This window comes from Mobula hypostoma, chromosome 4, assembly GCF_963921235.1.
Source record: "Mobula hypostoma chromosome 4, sMobHyp1.1, whole genome shotgun sequence".
NCBI lineage: Eukaryota > Metazoa > Chordata > Chondrichthyes > Myliobatiformes > Myliobatidae > Mobula > Mobula hypostoma.
Genome location: NC_086100.1, coordinates 93,741,404 through 93,759,460, shown reverse-complemented (window position 1 = coordinate 93,759,460; position 18,057 = coordinate 93,741,404). Strand labels below are relative to the sequence as shown.

At 44.8% G+C, this 18,057-nt stretch overlaps 1 protein-coding gene across 4 annotated transcripts in view; it reads left to right on the top strand.

Moving 5' to 3' along the window:
• The window catches only part of amotl2a (angiomotin like 2a), a 50,709-nt gene extending 35,755 nt beyond the window's left edge, over positions 1 to 14,954 (top strand). For all 4 annotated transcript variants that reach the window (XM_063046165.1, XM_063046164.1, XM_063046167.1 and 1 more), the window contains exons 6-12: positions 4,681 to 4,826; positions 4,916 to 5,065; positions 8,046 to 8,236; positions 8,659 to 8,796; positions 9,563 to 9,756; positions 12,246 to 12,449; positions 12,759 to 14,954. In XM_063046165.1, the coding sequence (XP_062902235.1) occupies positions 4,681 to 4,826; positions 4,916 to 5,065; positions 8,046 to 8,236; positions 8,659 to 8,796; positions 9,563 to 9,756; positions 12,246 to 12,449; positions 12,759 to 12,847 (1,112 nt within the window). In that variant the 3' untranslated portion in view covers positions 12,848 to 14,954. The remainder of the gene's footprint in view (positions 1 to 4,680; positions 4,827 to 4,915; positions 5,066 to 8,045; positions 8,237 to 8,658; positions 8,797 to 9,562; positions 9,757 to 12,245; positions 12,450 to 12,758) is intronic.
• Positions 14,955 to 18,057: the final 3,103 nt, after the last annotated feature.

Genomic DNA, 18,057 nt, shown 5'->3' with positions numbered 1-18,057 from the left:
TTGTGTCTGATTTCTCCCAGCCTCCTCTGGCAATGTGTTAACGATATCAAGCACTAATCAGTCCCAGAAAGGCAAAGAATTTCTCAAAAAGCCAAACTATTTACTCATTGCTTTCCCAACCCCCTTCCAGCTTCATTCCATTCCGGCTTTAGTGTTTCTTTCCCCTTTGAGCCAGTACAGATCTGAACAATGGGCACCAAAGTGTTAACCAGGGTTTGCTCTGCAATGTAGTGGTGTGGTATGCATTTGGTTGTAAGGTATGTAGGTCAGAGGAATGTTGGTTTGTCCCATGACTTTCATCAACAGCTCAACTTCCCCTGCCCTCCCCCTCCCTCTGCTTCAAGCACATTCTTTGTTCAGTGCAGAACTTTGCAGCAGGAAGTTAGGAGCCTATCAAGGTCATTAAGTCATTCCCTTGGGAGCAGGGGAGGAAGGTGGAGCTGAATGTGGAATGCTGCTTTCTACTGACATTAATACAGTGAATTTTTACTGGAAGTGTTTGGTTAAACAAAAGAGCAGAGACAGGATTTCTGAAGCTTTTGCACAATTATTTGTACTCTGTACGGAAAAGTGCTCTATAAATAAAGTTATTATTAATTTTAAAGTTGCCAAAGAGTGTCGCAGTACGAAGCTGTGCCTTCACCCTCTCTTGAATTGCTTTGTGTGTTGCCAGCATCACATGGTAATTATCGCTGCAGAAGTCAATGTTATTTCCTATTTATTGCTCAGAGGAATGCAATCTGGGGAGCCAAGGTCCTTGATTTGTTTTTTTCTCTTTGGCTTCCCCCTGTGAATCTCAGTGAAAAACAGCGAGGGGTGATTTCATAGCAGGACAACAGTTGAAGGACTGATTCAGAGAAAGGCTCATTCTTCAGAGCCATTGTCTCAATGACATGACATCAGGAGCATTGGAGATGGTGTAGTGCTTAGTACAACACTTAACAGTACAGATGACCCGTATTCAATTCCCACCGCTGCCTGGGAGGAGTTTGTATGTTCTCCCCATGACCGCATAGGTTTCCTCCAGGTACTCCAGTTTCCTCCCACAGCCCAAAGATGTACTGGCTAGTCGGCTAATTGGTCATTGTAAATTGTCCTGTGATTAGGCTGGGATTAAATCAGAGGTTTGCTAGGAGGTGTGGCTCAAAGGCCGGAAGGGCCTATTCTGTTCTGTATCTCAATAAATAAATATTCCTTTTTGTAATCTCAGAGCTATAGAACAACAATCTTGCATTAGTCGACCATTTTGAATGTTGGAGACAATCTCAAGGTATTCATTCCACAGGAGTGTTATTTCCAAAGATCAGCAGCAAGCCAAATAGAGATTTTGGGAGCCGATGGCTCTCAGGCATAATTTGAAGATGGGGCAGAGACAGGAAGAGCTTATGCAGAGAACCTCAGGGCTTTGGACATTCACGGCTAGAAACAGGGCATCAGGCAGAATGAGGACATGGATGTGAGAGCCACTGAGGTTGGTGTCACAAAGGTACTCAACAGAAATGTTTGAGGAATATTCACTCTCAGAGATGCTAGAAAATTCAGAATGTCAGTCAGAATCTGTGAAAGAGAAGCAGTTAACATTTCAGGTCTGGAAAAGTCTGCCAGTTCTCATGAAGGGTCTTCAACTGAGGTCTTAACTGTTTCACTTTCCACAAGTATTTCCAGCTTTTTCTGTTATTATTTCAGATTTCCAGTTATGTACAGGTGTTCCGCAGGGGTCGGTGTTGGGAGCAGTTCTTTCTCTGCTATGTATCAATGATTGAGATGATGAAATAGATGGCTTTGTTGCCAAGTTTGCAGGTTATACAAAGATTGGTGGAGGGGCAGGTAGTGTTGAGGAAACAGGTAGGATGCAGAAGGACTTAGACAGATTAGGAGAAGGGGCAAGAAAGTGGCAACTGAAATACAATGTTGGAAAATGGTAGAAGAAATAAATGTGCGGACTATTTTCTAAATGGGGAGAAAATCCAAAAACCTGAGATGTAAAGGGACTTGGGAGTTCTTCTTGTAGAGAACACCCTAAAGGTCGAGTTGGTGATGAGGAAGGCAAATGCCATGTTAGCATTCATTTCAAGAGGTCTAGAATACAAGAGCAAGCATGTGATGCTGAGGCTTTATAAGGCACTAGTGAGGCCTCACCATGAGTATAGTGAACAGTTTTGGGCCCCTCATCTTAGAAAAGATGAGGGTCCAGAGGAGGTTCACATGGATGATTCCAGGAATGAAAATGTTAACATATGAGGAACGTTTGATGGCTCTGGGTCTGTACTCACTGGAATTCAGAAAGGTGAGGTGGGATTTCATTGAAACCTTTCGAATGTTGAAAGGCCTAGACAGTAGATGTGGAAAGGATGTTTCCCCTGGTGGGAGAGACTAGGACAAGGGGGCACAGCCTCAGGATAGAGGGGTGCCCTTTCAAAACAGAGATGTGGAAAAATTTCTTTAGCCAGTGGGTGGTGAATTTGTGGAATTTGTTGCCACATGCAGCTGGGGAAGTCAGGACGTTGGGTGTATTTAAGGCAGAGATTGATAGGTTCTTGGTTGGAAATGGCATCAAAGGTTACGGGGAGAAGGCCAGGAACTGGGGTTGAGGAGGAGGCAAAAAAGGATCAGCCATGATTGAATGGCGGAGCAGACTCGATGGACCAGATAGCCTAATTCTGCTCCCATGTCTTATGGTACAGGACTAAAATGCTATGGTAGATTTTCTGTGCCTGTACATGAATACAAAAGAATATTGATAAACTGCAAATTAAATGTGTGTGGTTTACAATGTTACAGTAACAGAGGACTAATTAAAATGTGGGCTGTAAGGGGTTTTAAAAATTTCTGGATATAATGTGATCAGGAAAGACGGGAGGGAAGAGAGAAAGGGGATGTGGCAGTGCTGATTAGCAGTTTTAGAGCGAGAGAATGCCCTGGGATGATCAAGGAGAGAATGTTTGCTCAGAATTACAATGAAGATGTGAAGATCAGGGAAGATCAAATGTAAGTAATCCGGCAAAAGAGCCAAAAGAGTGGATGAGAAAATTGTCTTCTTGGTTGGATTTTGTTGGAGTGGTGAAGACAGATTTTGTTGTAGATTTAGATGGAGCTGATTAAGTATCTGAAAGGAAGGGTGGTTCAGAGATGTGGAGCATGTGAAGAGAGGTTGGGAGAGTGGGACAGGATGGATTGCTCTAGCACGGAGTGGGTACAGATTCAGCTAAAACTGCAGTTGATCTGTGACTCTGAGAAAGACACAGCCTAATGCTTGTCCACAGCACTGCCTGGTGGCCAGAGGAGGAAGTACAATAGTGGTGAGAGTAGCATTCATTGAACCATGGTAACCTGCAGCTTTCTGCTCCTTGTCCTAAGATACTGTAGTCAGTTGCAGTGAACCTTGTCTAACAACTGCCGAGTACCATCCCCCACCCTAATCATTCACTCTATTCACCACCATGGCTGCTGCGCTACAGTTACTCACCCAGGCTATTGCAAAAGCACACCGTTCTGTCACCCAGGAGGACAGGTACAGTCAGCACCACGTGGAGTCACCTTCCTGACTATATCATTGTTCTGGGGCATGCTCTTTACATAGAGTGGTAGATGCCTGGATCAGGATTCCAGGGCAGGTGTTGCAAGCAGGTTCAACAGAAGGGATATTGGCCACACGCAGGCAGAAGTGCAGTTTAAATTGGCACTTTAGGCCAGGAGCCTGGTCCTGTGCCATTCTCAGTGGGTTTTTTTTGCCACTGAGTCTCAATGCAGGAGCAGATAACAATCCTCTCCCACCTTTATCTCAAGACTTGGAGTGATCTATGAATTCAGCCACCATCTCACAGACAGTTGTTGTGGTCTCTCAATCACATGCTGTTGTGCGTTTCATCAACAGGAGGAACGAAAGAACTTAGTGGAGCAAAGTGCTCTTGCTTACCAAAAGTATTAAACCATTCAAATTAAATTAACTAGAGAAGAAGGAACATTTCGTAAAGTGGCGTAATTAATAGGGCTGCCTCCTCGTAGCGACGCAGTCAAGTCAAGTCAAGTCTATTTATAAAGCACATTTAAAAACAACTCATGTTGACCAAAATGCTGTACAATCCATAGTAGGTAACTAAAATCACAAATACAAGAAACACAGATATAGACAACAAGGCACACAGCTTATAGGCACAAAATAAAAAACACATGAGCCTAAGCACAAGTCAAAAATCAGCCACATCAGGAAGATTCAAACGCTAGTGAATAAAGGTAAGTTTTGAGCCTGGACTTAAAAGAGTCAATGGAGGGGGCAGATCTGATAGGGAGGGGAATGCTGTTCCACAGTCTAGGGTTACAACAGCAAAGACTCAGGTTCAATCCGACCTTGCATCATGTGGAGTTTGCACAGTCTCCACGTGAGTACAGGTGTTCCTCAACATGCTCCATTTTCCTCCCACATGGCAAAGGCATACAGGTTGATGAGTTAAATGCCACTATGAATTGCTACTGGGGGGGGAGGGCGTTGTTTATAGGAGTACAGAGAGAATTAAATGGATTGTGGAGGATGATATCCATGAATGGTTGATGATGAGTATTGACTTAGCTGAAGGCTTTAGGCTGTGTGACTAAATGTGTGATTTCCATCCTTGTCAGTAATTAGGTTGCTGTATTGTTGTTGGTGAAAGATAACTTTACTGGATTCTGTATGCTTTACAGACAGGGAACAGCAGCAAGAGAAGGAGCAGCTTCGGAGGGAGTTACGCCTCTCGTGCAGCAGGTATGAAGATCAGCAGAGGCGGGTGCAGCTTCTTGACCACGCACTCAACAGCACACAGTCCAAAGTAGTGCGGCTTGAGGACGAGGTATGTTCAATTCCACTCCGATTCCTTAACTCGAGGCTGCCACAGAATAGTCAGGGTTCTGAAGCCAGGCATTTCTCTCTCTCTCTCAGTTGCGGAAAAAGCGAGCCTACGTGCAGAGAGTGGAGAAGCTGCAGCATGCTCTAAGCCAGCTGCAGGCTGCATGTGAGAAACGGGAGCAGCTGGAGCTGCGACTGAGGAAACGCCTGGAGCAGGAACTGAAGAGTCTGCGGACGCAGCAGGTAAGTCAATAACCTGCCAGCTGTCTCAAAATACCATGCCAAGGGTAATCCCATTTTGTTAGAAAGGCTAATGTTGTTCAAACCAATGGAGTCTGGGTAGTAACGTGTTTGGGTCCACCCCGATGTCTATCTTATTGAATAACAGATGTTATGTCTTTGTCCTGAATCCAGTGGTCTGTGTAGAGATCAACTGTAATAAAGGACGTTTGACCCAAGATTACCAGGAAGGACCTGGGCATAAAAGGCTTGAATGCAAGCCCCACAAGGATTCTTCAGAAAATAGACAATAGGTGCAGTAGTAGGCCATTCGGCCCTTTGAGCCAACACCGCCATTCACTGTGATCATGGCTGATCATCCACAATCAGTATCCAGTTCCTGCCTTATCCCCATTACCTTTGATTCCGCTACCTTTAAGAGCTCTAGCCATCTCTTTCTTGAAAGCATCCAGAGACTTGGCCTCCACAGCCTTCAGGGGCAGAGCATTCCATATACCCACCACTCTCTGGGTGAAAAAGTTTTTCCTCAACTCCGTTCTAAATGGCTTACCCCTTATTCTTAAACTGTGGCCTCTGGTTCTGGACTCACCCATCAGTGGGAACATGCTTCCTGCCTCCAGCGTGTCCAGTCCCTTAATAATCTTACATGTTTCAATAAGATCCCCTCTCAGCCTTCTAATTTCCAGAGTATACAAGCCCAGTCGCTCCAATCTTTCGACATATGACAGTCTTGCCATCCCGGGAATTAACCTTGTGAACCTATGCTGCACTCCCTCAATAGCAAGAATGTCCTTCCTCAAATTTGGAGACCAAAACTGCACACAGTACTCCAGGTGTGGTCTAACCAGAGCCCTGTACAGCTGCAGAAGGACCTCTTTGCTCTTATACTCAATTCCCCTTGTTATGAAGGCCAACATACCATTAGCTTTCTTCACTACCTGCTGTACTTGCATGATTGCTTTCAGTGACTGATGTACAAGAACACCTAGATCTCATTGTACTTCCCCTTTTCCTAACTTGACTCCATTTAGATAATAATCTGCCTTCCCGTTCTTACTACCAAAGTGGATAACCTCACATTTATCCACATTAAACTGCAACTGCCCACTCACGCAGCCTGTCCAAGTCACCCTGCATTCTCATAACATCCTCCTCACATTTCACACTGCCACCCAGCTTTGTGTCATCTGCAAATTTGCTAATGTTACTTTTAATCCCTTCATCTAAATCATTAATGTATATTGTAAGTAGCTGCGATCCCCGCACCGAGCCTTGCAGTACTGCACTAGTCACTGCCTGCCATTCTGAAAAGGACCCATTAATCCCTACTCTTTGTTTTCTGTCAGCCAGTCAATTTTCAATCCATGTCAGTACTCTGCCCCCAGTACCATGTGCCCTAATTTTGCCCACTAATCTCCTATGTGGGACCTTATCAAAGGCTTTCTGAAAGCCCAGGTACACTACATCCACTGGCTCTCCCTTGTCCATTTCCATAGTTACATTCTCAAAAAATTCCAGAAGACTAGTCAAGCATGATTTCCCCTTCATAAATCCATGCTGACTCGGACCAATCCTGTTACTGCTATCCAGATGTGTCATAATTTCATCTTTTATAATTGACTCCAGCATCTTTCCCACCACCAACGTCAGTCTAACCGGTCTATAATTCCCTGTTTTCTCTCTTCCTCCCTTCTTGAAGAAAGGGACAACATTAGCCACCCTCCAATCCACAGGAACTGATCCTGAATCTATAGAACATTGGAAAATGATTACCAATGTGTCCACAATTTCTAAAGCCACTTCCTTAAGTACCCTGGGATGCAGACCATCAGGTCCTGGGGACTTATCAGCCTTCAGACCCAACAGTCTATCCAACACCATTTCCTGCCTAATATAAATTTCCTTCAGTTCATCCATTACCCTAGGTCCTTTGGCCACTATTATATCTGGGAGATTGTGTCTTCCCTCGTGAAGACGGATTCAAAGTACCTGTTCAACTTGTCTGCCATTTCCTTGTTCCCCATAATAAATTCATCCGTTTCTGTCTTCAAGGGCCCAATTTTGGTCGTAACTAATTTTTTCCTTTTCACATACCTAAAGAAGCTTTTACTATCCTCCATTATATTTTTGGCTAGTTTACCTTTGTACCTCATTTTTTCTCTACGTATTGCCTTTTTAGTTACCTCCTGTTGCTCTTTAAAAGTTTCCCAATCCACCGGCTTCCCACTCATCTTTGCTATGTTGTACTTCTTCTCTTTTATTTTTATACTGTCCATTACTTCCCTTGTCAGCCATGGCCTCCCCTTACTCCTCTTAGGATTTTTCTTCCTCTTTGGAATGAACTGATCCTGCACCCTCCACAGTATTCCCAGAAACACTTGCCATTGCTGTTCCACTGTCATCCCTGCTAGGGTATTGTTCCATTGCACTTTGGCCAGCTCCTCCCTTATAGCACCATAGTTCCCTTTGTTCAACTGTAATACTGACACTTCCGAGTTTCCCTTCTCCCTCCCAAATTGTAGATTAAAACTTATCATATTATGGTCATTTGATTTTGTCACACAGGCACCAAAGGGAAAGAACTTGCATTTATGTACTGCTGTTCGTATCATTACGACAGCCCAAATTGCTTCACTGCAGCGTACTGAAAGTCTGATCACTGGGGCAATATATGGGAAACAGAAGCACCAGTTGTGCAGTGTGTGAGGAGAATACCAGCTCTGTCAGGTTAAATGACCCAGATAGGATAAGTAAGGCCAGGGACATAACCAAAGTCTCCAAGGTTATGCACATTTTCAATGGAGGGAGCATTAAGAGAATGTTTCTCCCTTGTGACTTGACACCTTTCCACTTAGCAAGGTCTGAGGGTATATTCGGCATTTAACAAGGGTGACAAGGAACGTCCTGCAAAGTGCTAACACTGTGCTCTCGCCACATTGCCTGTTTTTCTGTGAGACACGCTAACACTGGATTCTCCCCACAGCGCCAAGCAACAGCTCAGGGCCCTGGATCTTCAGAGTACAGTGTGCCAGCATTGATGGAGCTGCTCCGTGAGAAGGAGGAGAGGATTCTAGCTCTGGAAGCTGACATGACAAAATGGGAACAGAAGTATCTGGAGGAGAGCACTATGCGGCAGTTTGCAATGGATGCTGCTGCTACAGCAGCTACCCAGAGGTGTGTCCCTGCATGTCCAGGTGTTTGTTTCCATTCCACACTCTAGGTCAGATACATTAAAGGATGTACTGGACATATCCTTCCTCCTTAGTACTCACCACCCCTACTCTTGCATCCTGTCTTAGATTTTTCTCTCCATTTAGGAGCATAATTAGGCCATTTGGGCCATCAAGTCTGCTCTGCCTTTCCATCATGGCAGATCCAATTCTCCACTCAGCCCCAATCTCCTGCCTTCCCCCATATCCCTTCATGCCCTGACTAATGAAGAATCTATCAACCTCTGCCTTAAATATACATAAAAACTTGGCCTCCTATGGTTCATGAGATCATGAAGAGTCAGACTCGACTAAACAACCAAACAACAATAGCCAGCTTCAGCTTCTCTCTTCAGGGGAACTGAATAGTTTTCTTTATTTCTGCAGAGACACCACTATAATCAATCATTCCCCTCACCATTCACCCAACAACAGCTTCAATGGGAGCTCTCTGGAGAAATGTGTTTACTACGAGAACGGCGAGGTTATTGTGACCAATCATCGGCACCAAGAGATGGAGAACAGGTACTGATTTACATAGCAGCAACAGGAAGAGTGGAGCTGAACTTGGGACAGGGATGGGGATTCCAATGGATTTGTGCTTTGTAATGGAGCCTGGACTAGTGAAGCATGTTCCAATAGGAAGAGGTTAGATGTGAGGCAGTGTTCAGGGTGGTGGTGACATAGCAGTGCTCCTGGGTACAGTTTGGCCACAATACTCTGAGGATAATTGTGGTCCTATACCAGGCAATCAGACATCTCCCCTGGCTCCCTGCTACTGTTTACATGCAGGAATTGACCAGCGAGGGAATCTGCTGGTGCTATGGTTCTGGGAATATCTGGAGCCACAGCTACCTCAGGATGGTGTAACCCAATTGAACTGTCGACAGCAACCATTCTACCCTTGTCCTGCTCTGCCTGTCTCAGCCAAGTCTGATTGTCCCAAAGCCAGTGACCGTTACTGTCTGAGGAACACACATAAATGTTGCTGGTGAACGCAGCAGGCCAGGCAGCATCTCTAGGAAGAGGTGCAGTCGACGTTTCAGGCCGAGACCCTTCCCTCTCTTGCTGTCTGACCCATCCCCACAGCCTGACCTTCTGTGTTACTTTGCTGAATCTGTAAATCACTCTGGGTTATCAGCGTCGAGAAGATGTGGGAGGGATTTTGCTTTGAGCAACTGGTCATGAATTGATAGCAGGAATAAGCAGCCATCGGTGAAGGTGTCTGTGTTAGTGCAGACCTCTGGTTTGGTCAAGAGAGCTGTGAGTAATGACCTCTTCTTGCACTCAGGATTAAAGCCCTGCATGCACAGATCCTGGAGAAGGATGCCATCATCAAGGTCCTCCAACAGCGCTCCAGAAAAGACCAGATGAAGCCTGAGCAACTGGCACTGCGACCAGCTCGGTCAGTGCCCTCCATTGCCCTGTCCACGGGTATATCCCTGACCAGTGACAGGGATGACAAGGCGATCCATGGCAGCTCAGGTAAATTACCACCAGGTAACTTTGGTTACTTCACTTGAGGCATTTTGTAATGGATCAATGTCAGGTTGTGTGTCTGAACCCCAAGCCACAGATACTGGAGCTCCGAGTTCTGATCAGGACAGTTCTGCATTGTTGTTTTAGTCAGCTTCACTCAACTGATCTGTTTGGCAAGTCAGTCACTGCCTTAAGATTAGATTAGTTTAGATTAGATTCAACTTTATTGTCATTGTGCTGAGTACAGGTACAAAGCCAATGAAATGCAGTTAGCATCTGACCAGAAATGCAAAGAATAGTGTTATTTACAAAATAACTGCGAATAAAAAGTAAGTGCTACAGCACACAAATATAAAAGTAATGAGACAGTACAATATGGGTGTAATACTGCTTAGCGCTGTGATGTGAGGTTCAGCAGGGTCACAGCCTCAGGGAAGAAGCTCTTCCTGTGCCTGCTGGTGCGGCAGCAGAGGCTCCTGTAGTGCCTACCAGATGGGAGGAGAGTAAGAAGTTCATGGTTAGGGTGAGATGCATCCTTGACAATGCTTTTCGCCCTGCCCTGGCAGTGTTTATGGTAGATGTTCTCAGTGGTGGGCAATTGGTTGCTGATAATCAGCTAAGCAGTTTTCACCACATGCTGGAGTGCTTGGCGGTCCAATACGGGACAATTGCCATACCACACTGAGATGCAGTTGGTGAGTATGTTCTCAATGGTACAGCGGTAAAAGTTCGTCAGTATCCTGAGACAGAGGTGAGCTTTCTTGATGCTCCGCAGGAAATAAAGGCACTGTTGTGGCTTTTTTGATCAGGATGGAGGAGTTCAGGGACCAGGTGAGATCCTCGGAAATGTGGACACCAAAGAATTTGAAGCTTGATATGTGCTCCACTACAGCTCCGTTGATGTAGGTGGGGACATGAGTGTGGCTCCTAGCATGCCTGAAGTCCACAATGATCTCCTTGGTCTTCTGGGTTATGGGCCAGGTTGTTGTCGGCACACCAAGCGGTCAGGTGCTGGACCTCGTCCCTGTAGGCCGTCTTGTCATCCCGTCTGATCAGGCCAACCACCGTGGTGACGTCTGCGAACTTGATTATGGAGTTAGAACCATGTATAGGAACGCAGTCATAGCTGAAAAGGGAGTACAGAAGAGGGCTCAGCACACAGCCTTGCGGCATGCCGGTGTTCAGGGTGAGAGTGGAGGAGGAGAGGTTGTCTAACTTAACTGATTTGGGTCTGTTAGTCAGAAAGTCCAGGGTCCAATTGCAGAGGGGTTAGCTGATACCAAGCTGGCAAAGTTTGGCCATCAGCTTGGAGGGGATCACAGTATTGAATGCCGAAGTAAAGTCAATGAACAGCATTCTGACGTAAGAGTTGGAGCTGTCCAGGTGAGTCAGGGCAGAGTGAAGTGCCGTGGAGATGGCATCCTCTGTTGACCTGTTGGTGCAACAGGCAAATTGATGGGGGTCCAGGGTAGTGGGCAGACAAGATTTCACATGTGCTAGAACCAATCCTCAAAGTACTATGCAATGATGGGGGTGAGTATAACTGGGCAGAAGTCTAAGTTTGTCTTCTCTGAAGACTAACCAAGTTCCCCAGTCACTGACAACATTTTAGGGAGGATAACAGGGAGTTTGCACTGAGTGGAGTGGATATCTTACACTAATTCCATTTATCACCAGAATCTGGACATTGACCAGCCCATTGGTTTGAAAGGTACTGAAACTTTGGCAAATGAATGATGTGCAATGTAAGGGCTTGATGCCTCTGCAGACCTGCCAGTTTGACTGAGGTTCACTGTCTCTCAAACAAGTCAGCTTCAGAGCACCTTACAAATCCGACCAATTGGGTCGTAAGCCCATACTTCTCAGATTTCAAATGGTGACCAACCATTTAATTCCAACCCCATTCCCATTCCAACACGTTGGTCCGTGGCCTCTTCTCCTGCAACAAAGAGGCCACTCTCAGGTTGAAGGATTAAAACCTCATATTCCATCTGGGTAGCCTCCAGCCTGATGACATGAACATCAGTTTCTCTATCTTCCAGTAAGTTTTCACTCCCCCCACCTTCTCTTTTTTCCCATTCCCCACTGTGGCTCCCATCTTACCTCTTCTCCTCACCTGCCTATCATGCGGTGCTCCTCCCCTTTCCCTTTCCCCCATGGTCCACTCTCTTTTCCTCCTATCAGACTCCATCATTGGTCCTTGGCCTTTTCCACTTATCACCTTTTACTTCATTCCCCCTCCTCCACCCACCTGGCTTCACCTATCACATTTTTGCTTGTACTCCTTAACCACCCCCCCCCCCACCCCACCCCACTGCATTCCCTTCACTTCATCTCCCTTCCTTTCATTTCTATAGATGCTGCCTGGCCTGCCTCATCCCTCCAACATATTTTGTGTGACCTGTAAACACCACGGGAACACAAAGCGTAAGCCTTGCATTTTGCAAATGCTGAAGTAAAGGACTCAATATTCAGCAGACCTTTCCATCTTTCAGGTGCTGTAAACAAAGGCTGCATCGAGGATCAGAGTGTGGCTTCAGACTCTCATCCTGCAGTGTCACACACTAAACATGGGAGCAGAGACGGCAGCACACAGACTGAGAAAATGGCCGAAGCAATACAGTCAGCCCCGGGAGGCTCACAGGACAACGAGAGCTCAGGCAGCTCACGGGCTAACAAACCTATGACCAGTTCAGTAGGTGAGTATCTGTGTGATTTTCAGCGAACAGGGAGAGGAGAGAAGGGAAGGCTAGTGTTTCAGTGATATGAGGAATCTGGCAGGTGACTCATTGTTTCTGTAGAATCTCTTTAAACTGGAGAGTGCCGATTGCCATTTCTCACTCTTCACATTATCCCAAGTAATTCCAGCTCACTGGTTTAGGTGGGATGCAGGGGATCCAGAAAGCTGTGATGGTGAAGGGAAGGGAATTCATAGAACTAATAAATTAATTTTTAAAAGGCACTGACACCACTGACACGTATTCATCTTGTGCATTTGATATCCATAGATCTGCTGCAGACACCAAACCAGGTGAGTCTCAGCACTGTTAAAAGCCAAGATTCAACAGACAACGACATGGTGGAAATCCTCATATGAGAACGACATCTACCAGATGATGGCAGACTTCTGTGTAATATAAAGGCCTTCAGGTTTCGCAAACCTTTAACTCCTTACTGCCAATGTGGAACCAGGACAAAACCAAGGAAAATCTGAACAATTCCTGCATAAAGTATGGAGTCAGAATATGATTTTTATGAAAAAAGGGAAATGTGGCCTTGAATGCATCATATCCATAAGCTGCTATAACATTTGAAGGTTATACACACAAGAAGAGCTGAACTAGTCTTTGTGCCGTGTGTGAAGCTTCCCTGAGTGGCAGGAGACACTCTCAAATTAATCCAGACTATCTGAAGTGTTGTGAAGTTCCATTCTGAGATGGGCACATTGGTGTTATAGAAGGCAGTATTTTTACACAACTGCCAAGCATAAAAGCTTCACAGCAGCATTAATAAATATAATTACAAATATCTAGCACTAGACCGTATAATATATACTGTACATAATGCTGTAAATTATTCTTTATTTTAACAAGTTCTGTTTCAGCTTTAAACTTTGTGCAATTTAACTAAATCTTTGCTATGACTGAAAATGTCTCTTGAACTTCCCTTGTCATTTCTGCCAGCAAGGGATGTGATTTCTGTGTCGCCATCCTCCACGTTTATGTCTCATTTCCCTCCTTCAGTACCTCCTGTGCATTTTTTGATCAATATGTATATAGCTTTCCTCGTGACTGACAACTTCTTCCAGCCAAACCTTGAATTGGAGCTGACTTGGAGAAAACCCCCCACTGTAGCTTCACTACCCCAGGCCTTAGCATTCTGTCATGGGCACAGGAAGATTCCACAACACATTGAAAGGATGCTCAGTTGACAATTGAGGCTTTGTGTGTTCAGAGGGGGATGTTATCAGCAGTTCTGCAATATTATCTACACCTTCCTGAGTGAAAGCATTCTTAAAAAGGACTAAAGTGCTTGTGGTCCACTAGTGCAGGACACCACAGAATCTACCACAGAGTGCTCCTCCCCAAGCAAAATACCCCATAACAGAAGATCACCACCTCCAACTGCACAGTGAGAAATGAACCATTTTGTGCCTCTGCAAGTCTGGCCTCCTGATTTAGGAAGTCCAGTGGGAGGGGGAAGGGTGGATGGTATGGTTCCACTGTTCCCTGGTCATTTCCCCATTGCCCAACCCCAGCCCAGATTTGGAATAGGGATTCTGCCTGCATCAGTGAGAATCTGTGTGGTCATTGCATCTGTCCATCCCTCCCTGAACAGTTGCCAATCCATTCCTGGACTCGGCAGGAGCAGGACTGGCAAGTATCTGTATTCTGCAGTCACATATTCACAGTGGGTCTGGTCCCCTGAGCATTGCCACACAAGGGGCGCTGAGCTTAGGGCACTGGGCAGACTGGCAGCTGGTTTCTGCCACAATGACACATTTCCAAGTAATGAAATGAGGACGGATAGGGTTACATCCAAGTTTCGAACCTACAGCTGTCCCTTCATTCACTTTTGGGTCTAAGCATGGACCAACTACACTCCACTGAGGTATCCTGGGTACAGATACAGGTTGGGAATGGCCCTGTGATGTCATTGCGTCAGTGGCCCAAATTATTAGGAAAACCCATCCCGGAAAGATGCATGAGCTGGGATCGGTGTCTCACATTCCACCCTGCCATGAGAGCAGTCACAGGAAAGTGAATTCTGTGAGCAGCCAAGTGAAGGACAGAGGGCAACTTGTTAATCCTACATATCGACCTGTCCAGCTGGTTACAAGGTGATGTCTTCCATGTAATGTGCTTGCTGGCCATTGCCTTCTCTCTATGACAGCATTCACACCTACTTTGTTTACAAAAATATTGTGAAGCAAAAAAAACAAAAAAAATTAATATATTTTGTACGAATATTTGTATCTGACACGGCTGTATTTTAGTGCCACTGAACCTCATGCCAAAGATGATAAACTGCATTATTATTAAATAACTTATGTAAGTATTTAATGATGAAGTCAGGGTTGTATGGAAAGGCACCAAACCCTGGGATTGCTGCAGCGTTCTGTATGGTATATAGTTATTTCAAATTAATGATGTGAATCTTAGACATCGGATTTTTATATTGGAATATCACCACACATTTCAGTAATAAAATCAAAAATTAATTTTAAAAAATGCCGCTTCAGCATTTTCTACTTTGAATCTTGCCTACCCTAGAAAGTCTAAACTTTTGTAGACTGACATCACCAGCTCATTCATCAGCCTCACAGCCTCTGGAGCTCAGTGAACTGACAGCAGGAGGAAAAGGATGTTGACCTGTTAACTCCTCAGCAGCTCCGAGATAAAATGCTCTTATTACTCCCACTCCTCTATAGATTTCCCCATTTTCCTATTTCATCTAATTCCTTTTCCCTGGAATGGGTAGATGATTGCCTACATTACCTCTGGTTCTTTGTCCAATCAAATCAATGTCTTCTTCTGACCTGTCCTTGTGCTGATCATACCTCAGCACATTCATAAGACCATAAGATATTGGAGCACAATTAGGCCATTTGGCCCATCGGTTCTGCTCCACTATTTCATCATGGCTGATTCAATTTTCTTCTCAGCCCCAATCTCCTGCCTTCTCCCCATATCCCTTCCTGCCCTGACCCATCAAGATTCTATCACCCTCTGCCTTAAATATATGTATAGGCTTGGCCTCCACAGCCACTTCACTTTTAAGCAATGCCCGTCATCCCTTATCCCATCTTTGCAACCTCCACACAATGTTCCAAGGAAGAGAAGAGTCTGAGCAAACCTTGATCCTCCCATTACCTGAACTGGCCTCTAATAGAGCTGGAAGAAGTGTGTAGACTTTGGGTGTTGCCATGATTGGACAGTGTGATCTGCAGCAATGAGCCCCACTAGGCAGGAGGTTGAAGGACATGGTTAACTCATGCACAGACTTAGTCATGGAGCAGTAGAGCAGGGATATAAGCTCTTTGCCCAACAAGTCCACTACAGCAAAATTGTCCACAAAGCTACTCCCAAAACCTTGCTTTTGCCCTATAACCCTTCAGGCCCCTCTGCCTGTGTTCCTGTCCAAGTGCTTCTTAAATGATACCAATGTACCTGCCTCAGCCACTTCCTCTGGCAGCTCATTCCATTTGCACATCGCCCTCCGCATGAAAAAGTTGCCTCTCAGATCACTTTTAAATCTTACCCCTCTCACCCTCAATCTATGTGGCCAGTTTTGGACTCCACGATGGCTGAGGAAAAGAATGTCCCTGCCATCACTCTTATGGCTCTCATAATTTGATAAACTTCGATAAAGTCACCTCTCACCTGGCCAAACACATCAAAGTTGCTGGTGAACGCAGCAGGCCAGGCAGCATTTCTAGGAAGAGGTACAGTCGACGTTTTGGGCTGAGACCCTTCATCAGGACTGATGCTGCCTGGCCTGCTGCATTCACCAGCAACTTTGATGTGTGTTGCTTGAATTTCCAGCATCTGCAGAATTCCTGGTGTTTACGTTAATCTCACCTGGCCAACCTCTCCGTATAACACATGGTCTCCAGTCCTGGCAACATCCTCATAAGTCTTTTCTGCACTCGTTCCATTTTATCCACATCTTTCCTGTAACAGAGAAAACTACACAGTACTCCAAATGCAGCCTCACCTGTGAAAACATAATGTCTTAACTCCAGTACACAATGCCCTGACTGATACACCACTTAGAATGAACTATGCACTTGGGATCCTAAATAACTCTGTTCATTTACAGTCCCTGGTGTTGTACCAATCATAGTCCATCCAACTCTGGTTTGACTTTCCAAATTACACCACTTCATACTTATCTGTATTGAAATCCATTAATCTTTGCTCTATGATTTCAGATAATCTACAAACTTGCTGATCAAGCCTTGTGCATTCACATTCAATTCAATTATATGTATGTATATTTATTCAGATACAGCATGGAATAGGATCTTCAAGCCACACTGCCCAGCAATTCTTGATATAACCCTAGTCTAATTGCTGCACAATTTTACATTAGCTAATTAACTTACCATTATATCTTTGGACTGGGAGGAAACCAGAGCACCAAAGAAAGCCCATGCATTTCACAGAGAGGATTGTATGGACACCTTACAGATGATATCAGTATTGAACTCCAAACTCCAATGCCCCAAGCTGTAATAGAGTGTGCTAAATAAGTACTGTGGCATCCATTTAAATAACTAATAACAAGTGGTCCAAAACCGAATCCTGAAGCATACCACTAGTCACAGATCTCCATTGCAAGAAACAACCTTCAACCAACAGCCCTTGTTTCCTAGCTTCTAGCCAATTTTGAATCCAGCAAACTAGCTCTCCTTGGATTCCATGAGACCTAACCTACAGAAGAGCCTGCTATTTAGGACCTTTTCAAAGGCCTTGTGAAAATTCAAACAGATAACACCTACTGTCCTACTGTCATCTGCCTTTTTGGTTAACTCTTCAGGTAATTGGTAACCAAGATTTGATAAACACTCACAAAATGCTGGAGGAACTCAGGAAGCATCCGAAGGATTTTGGCCCAAAACATCAACTACTTTTTTCTATAGATGCTGCCTAGTCTGCTGAGTTCCTCCAGCATTTTGTGTGTGTCGCTTGGATTTCCAGCATCTGTAGATTTTCTTGGTTTTAGTAAACATTACCTTCCACACACAAAGCCTTGTCAATTACTTCTAATCAGGCTCTGTCTATCCAAATACTGGTAAAACCTGTCCATCAGAATACCTTCCAGTACCTTCCCTACCACTGATGTCAAGCAGACTGGCTTGTCCTTATTACCCTTCCTAGCACAATGACATTAGCTACTTTCAGCTTTCAGGTAGTGTTACAGTGGAGAACAATGAAGCAAAAATCTCTGCAGTTTCTGCTTGAGCTTTCCACAGAGTCTGAGCATGAGTCTGTCAGGGCCTGATGATGTAGACTCCTTAATGTAATGTTGCAAATACAGTAACACTATGGTAATATGAATGTTCTCCAAAACATCTACATGTGTTTCCCTTTATCTCTTGAGAAACCAGATTTTCTCCTCAGTAAACATTGAGTAGAAATATTCATTAAAAATCCCACCCATTACCTACTAATCTCTAACTACTCTCTCCCTAGCCACCTTGATATAGCTATAGCGCCTCTTAGTGTTCTCCTTAAGCTTAGCTGCCAGATCCATCTCATACCATCTCTTGGTCTTCTTGATTTCCCTCTTAAGAGTACTCTG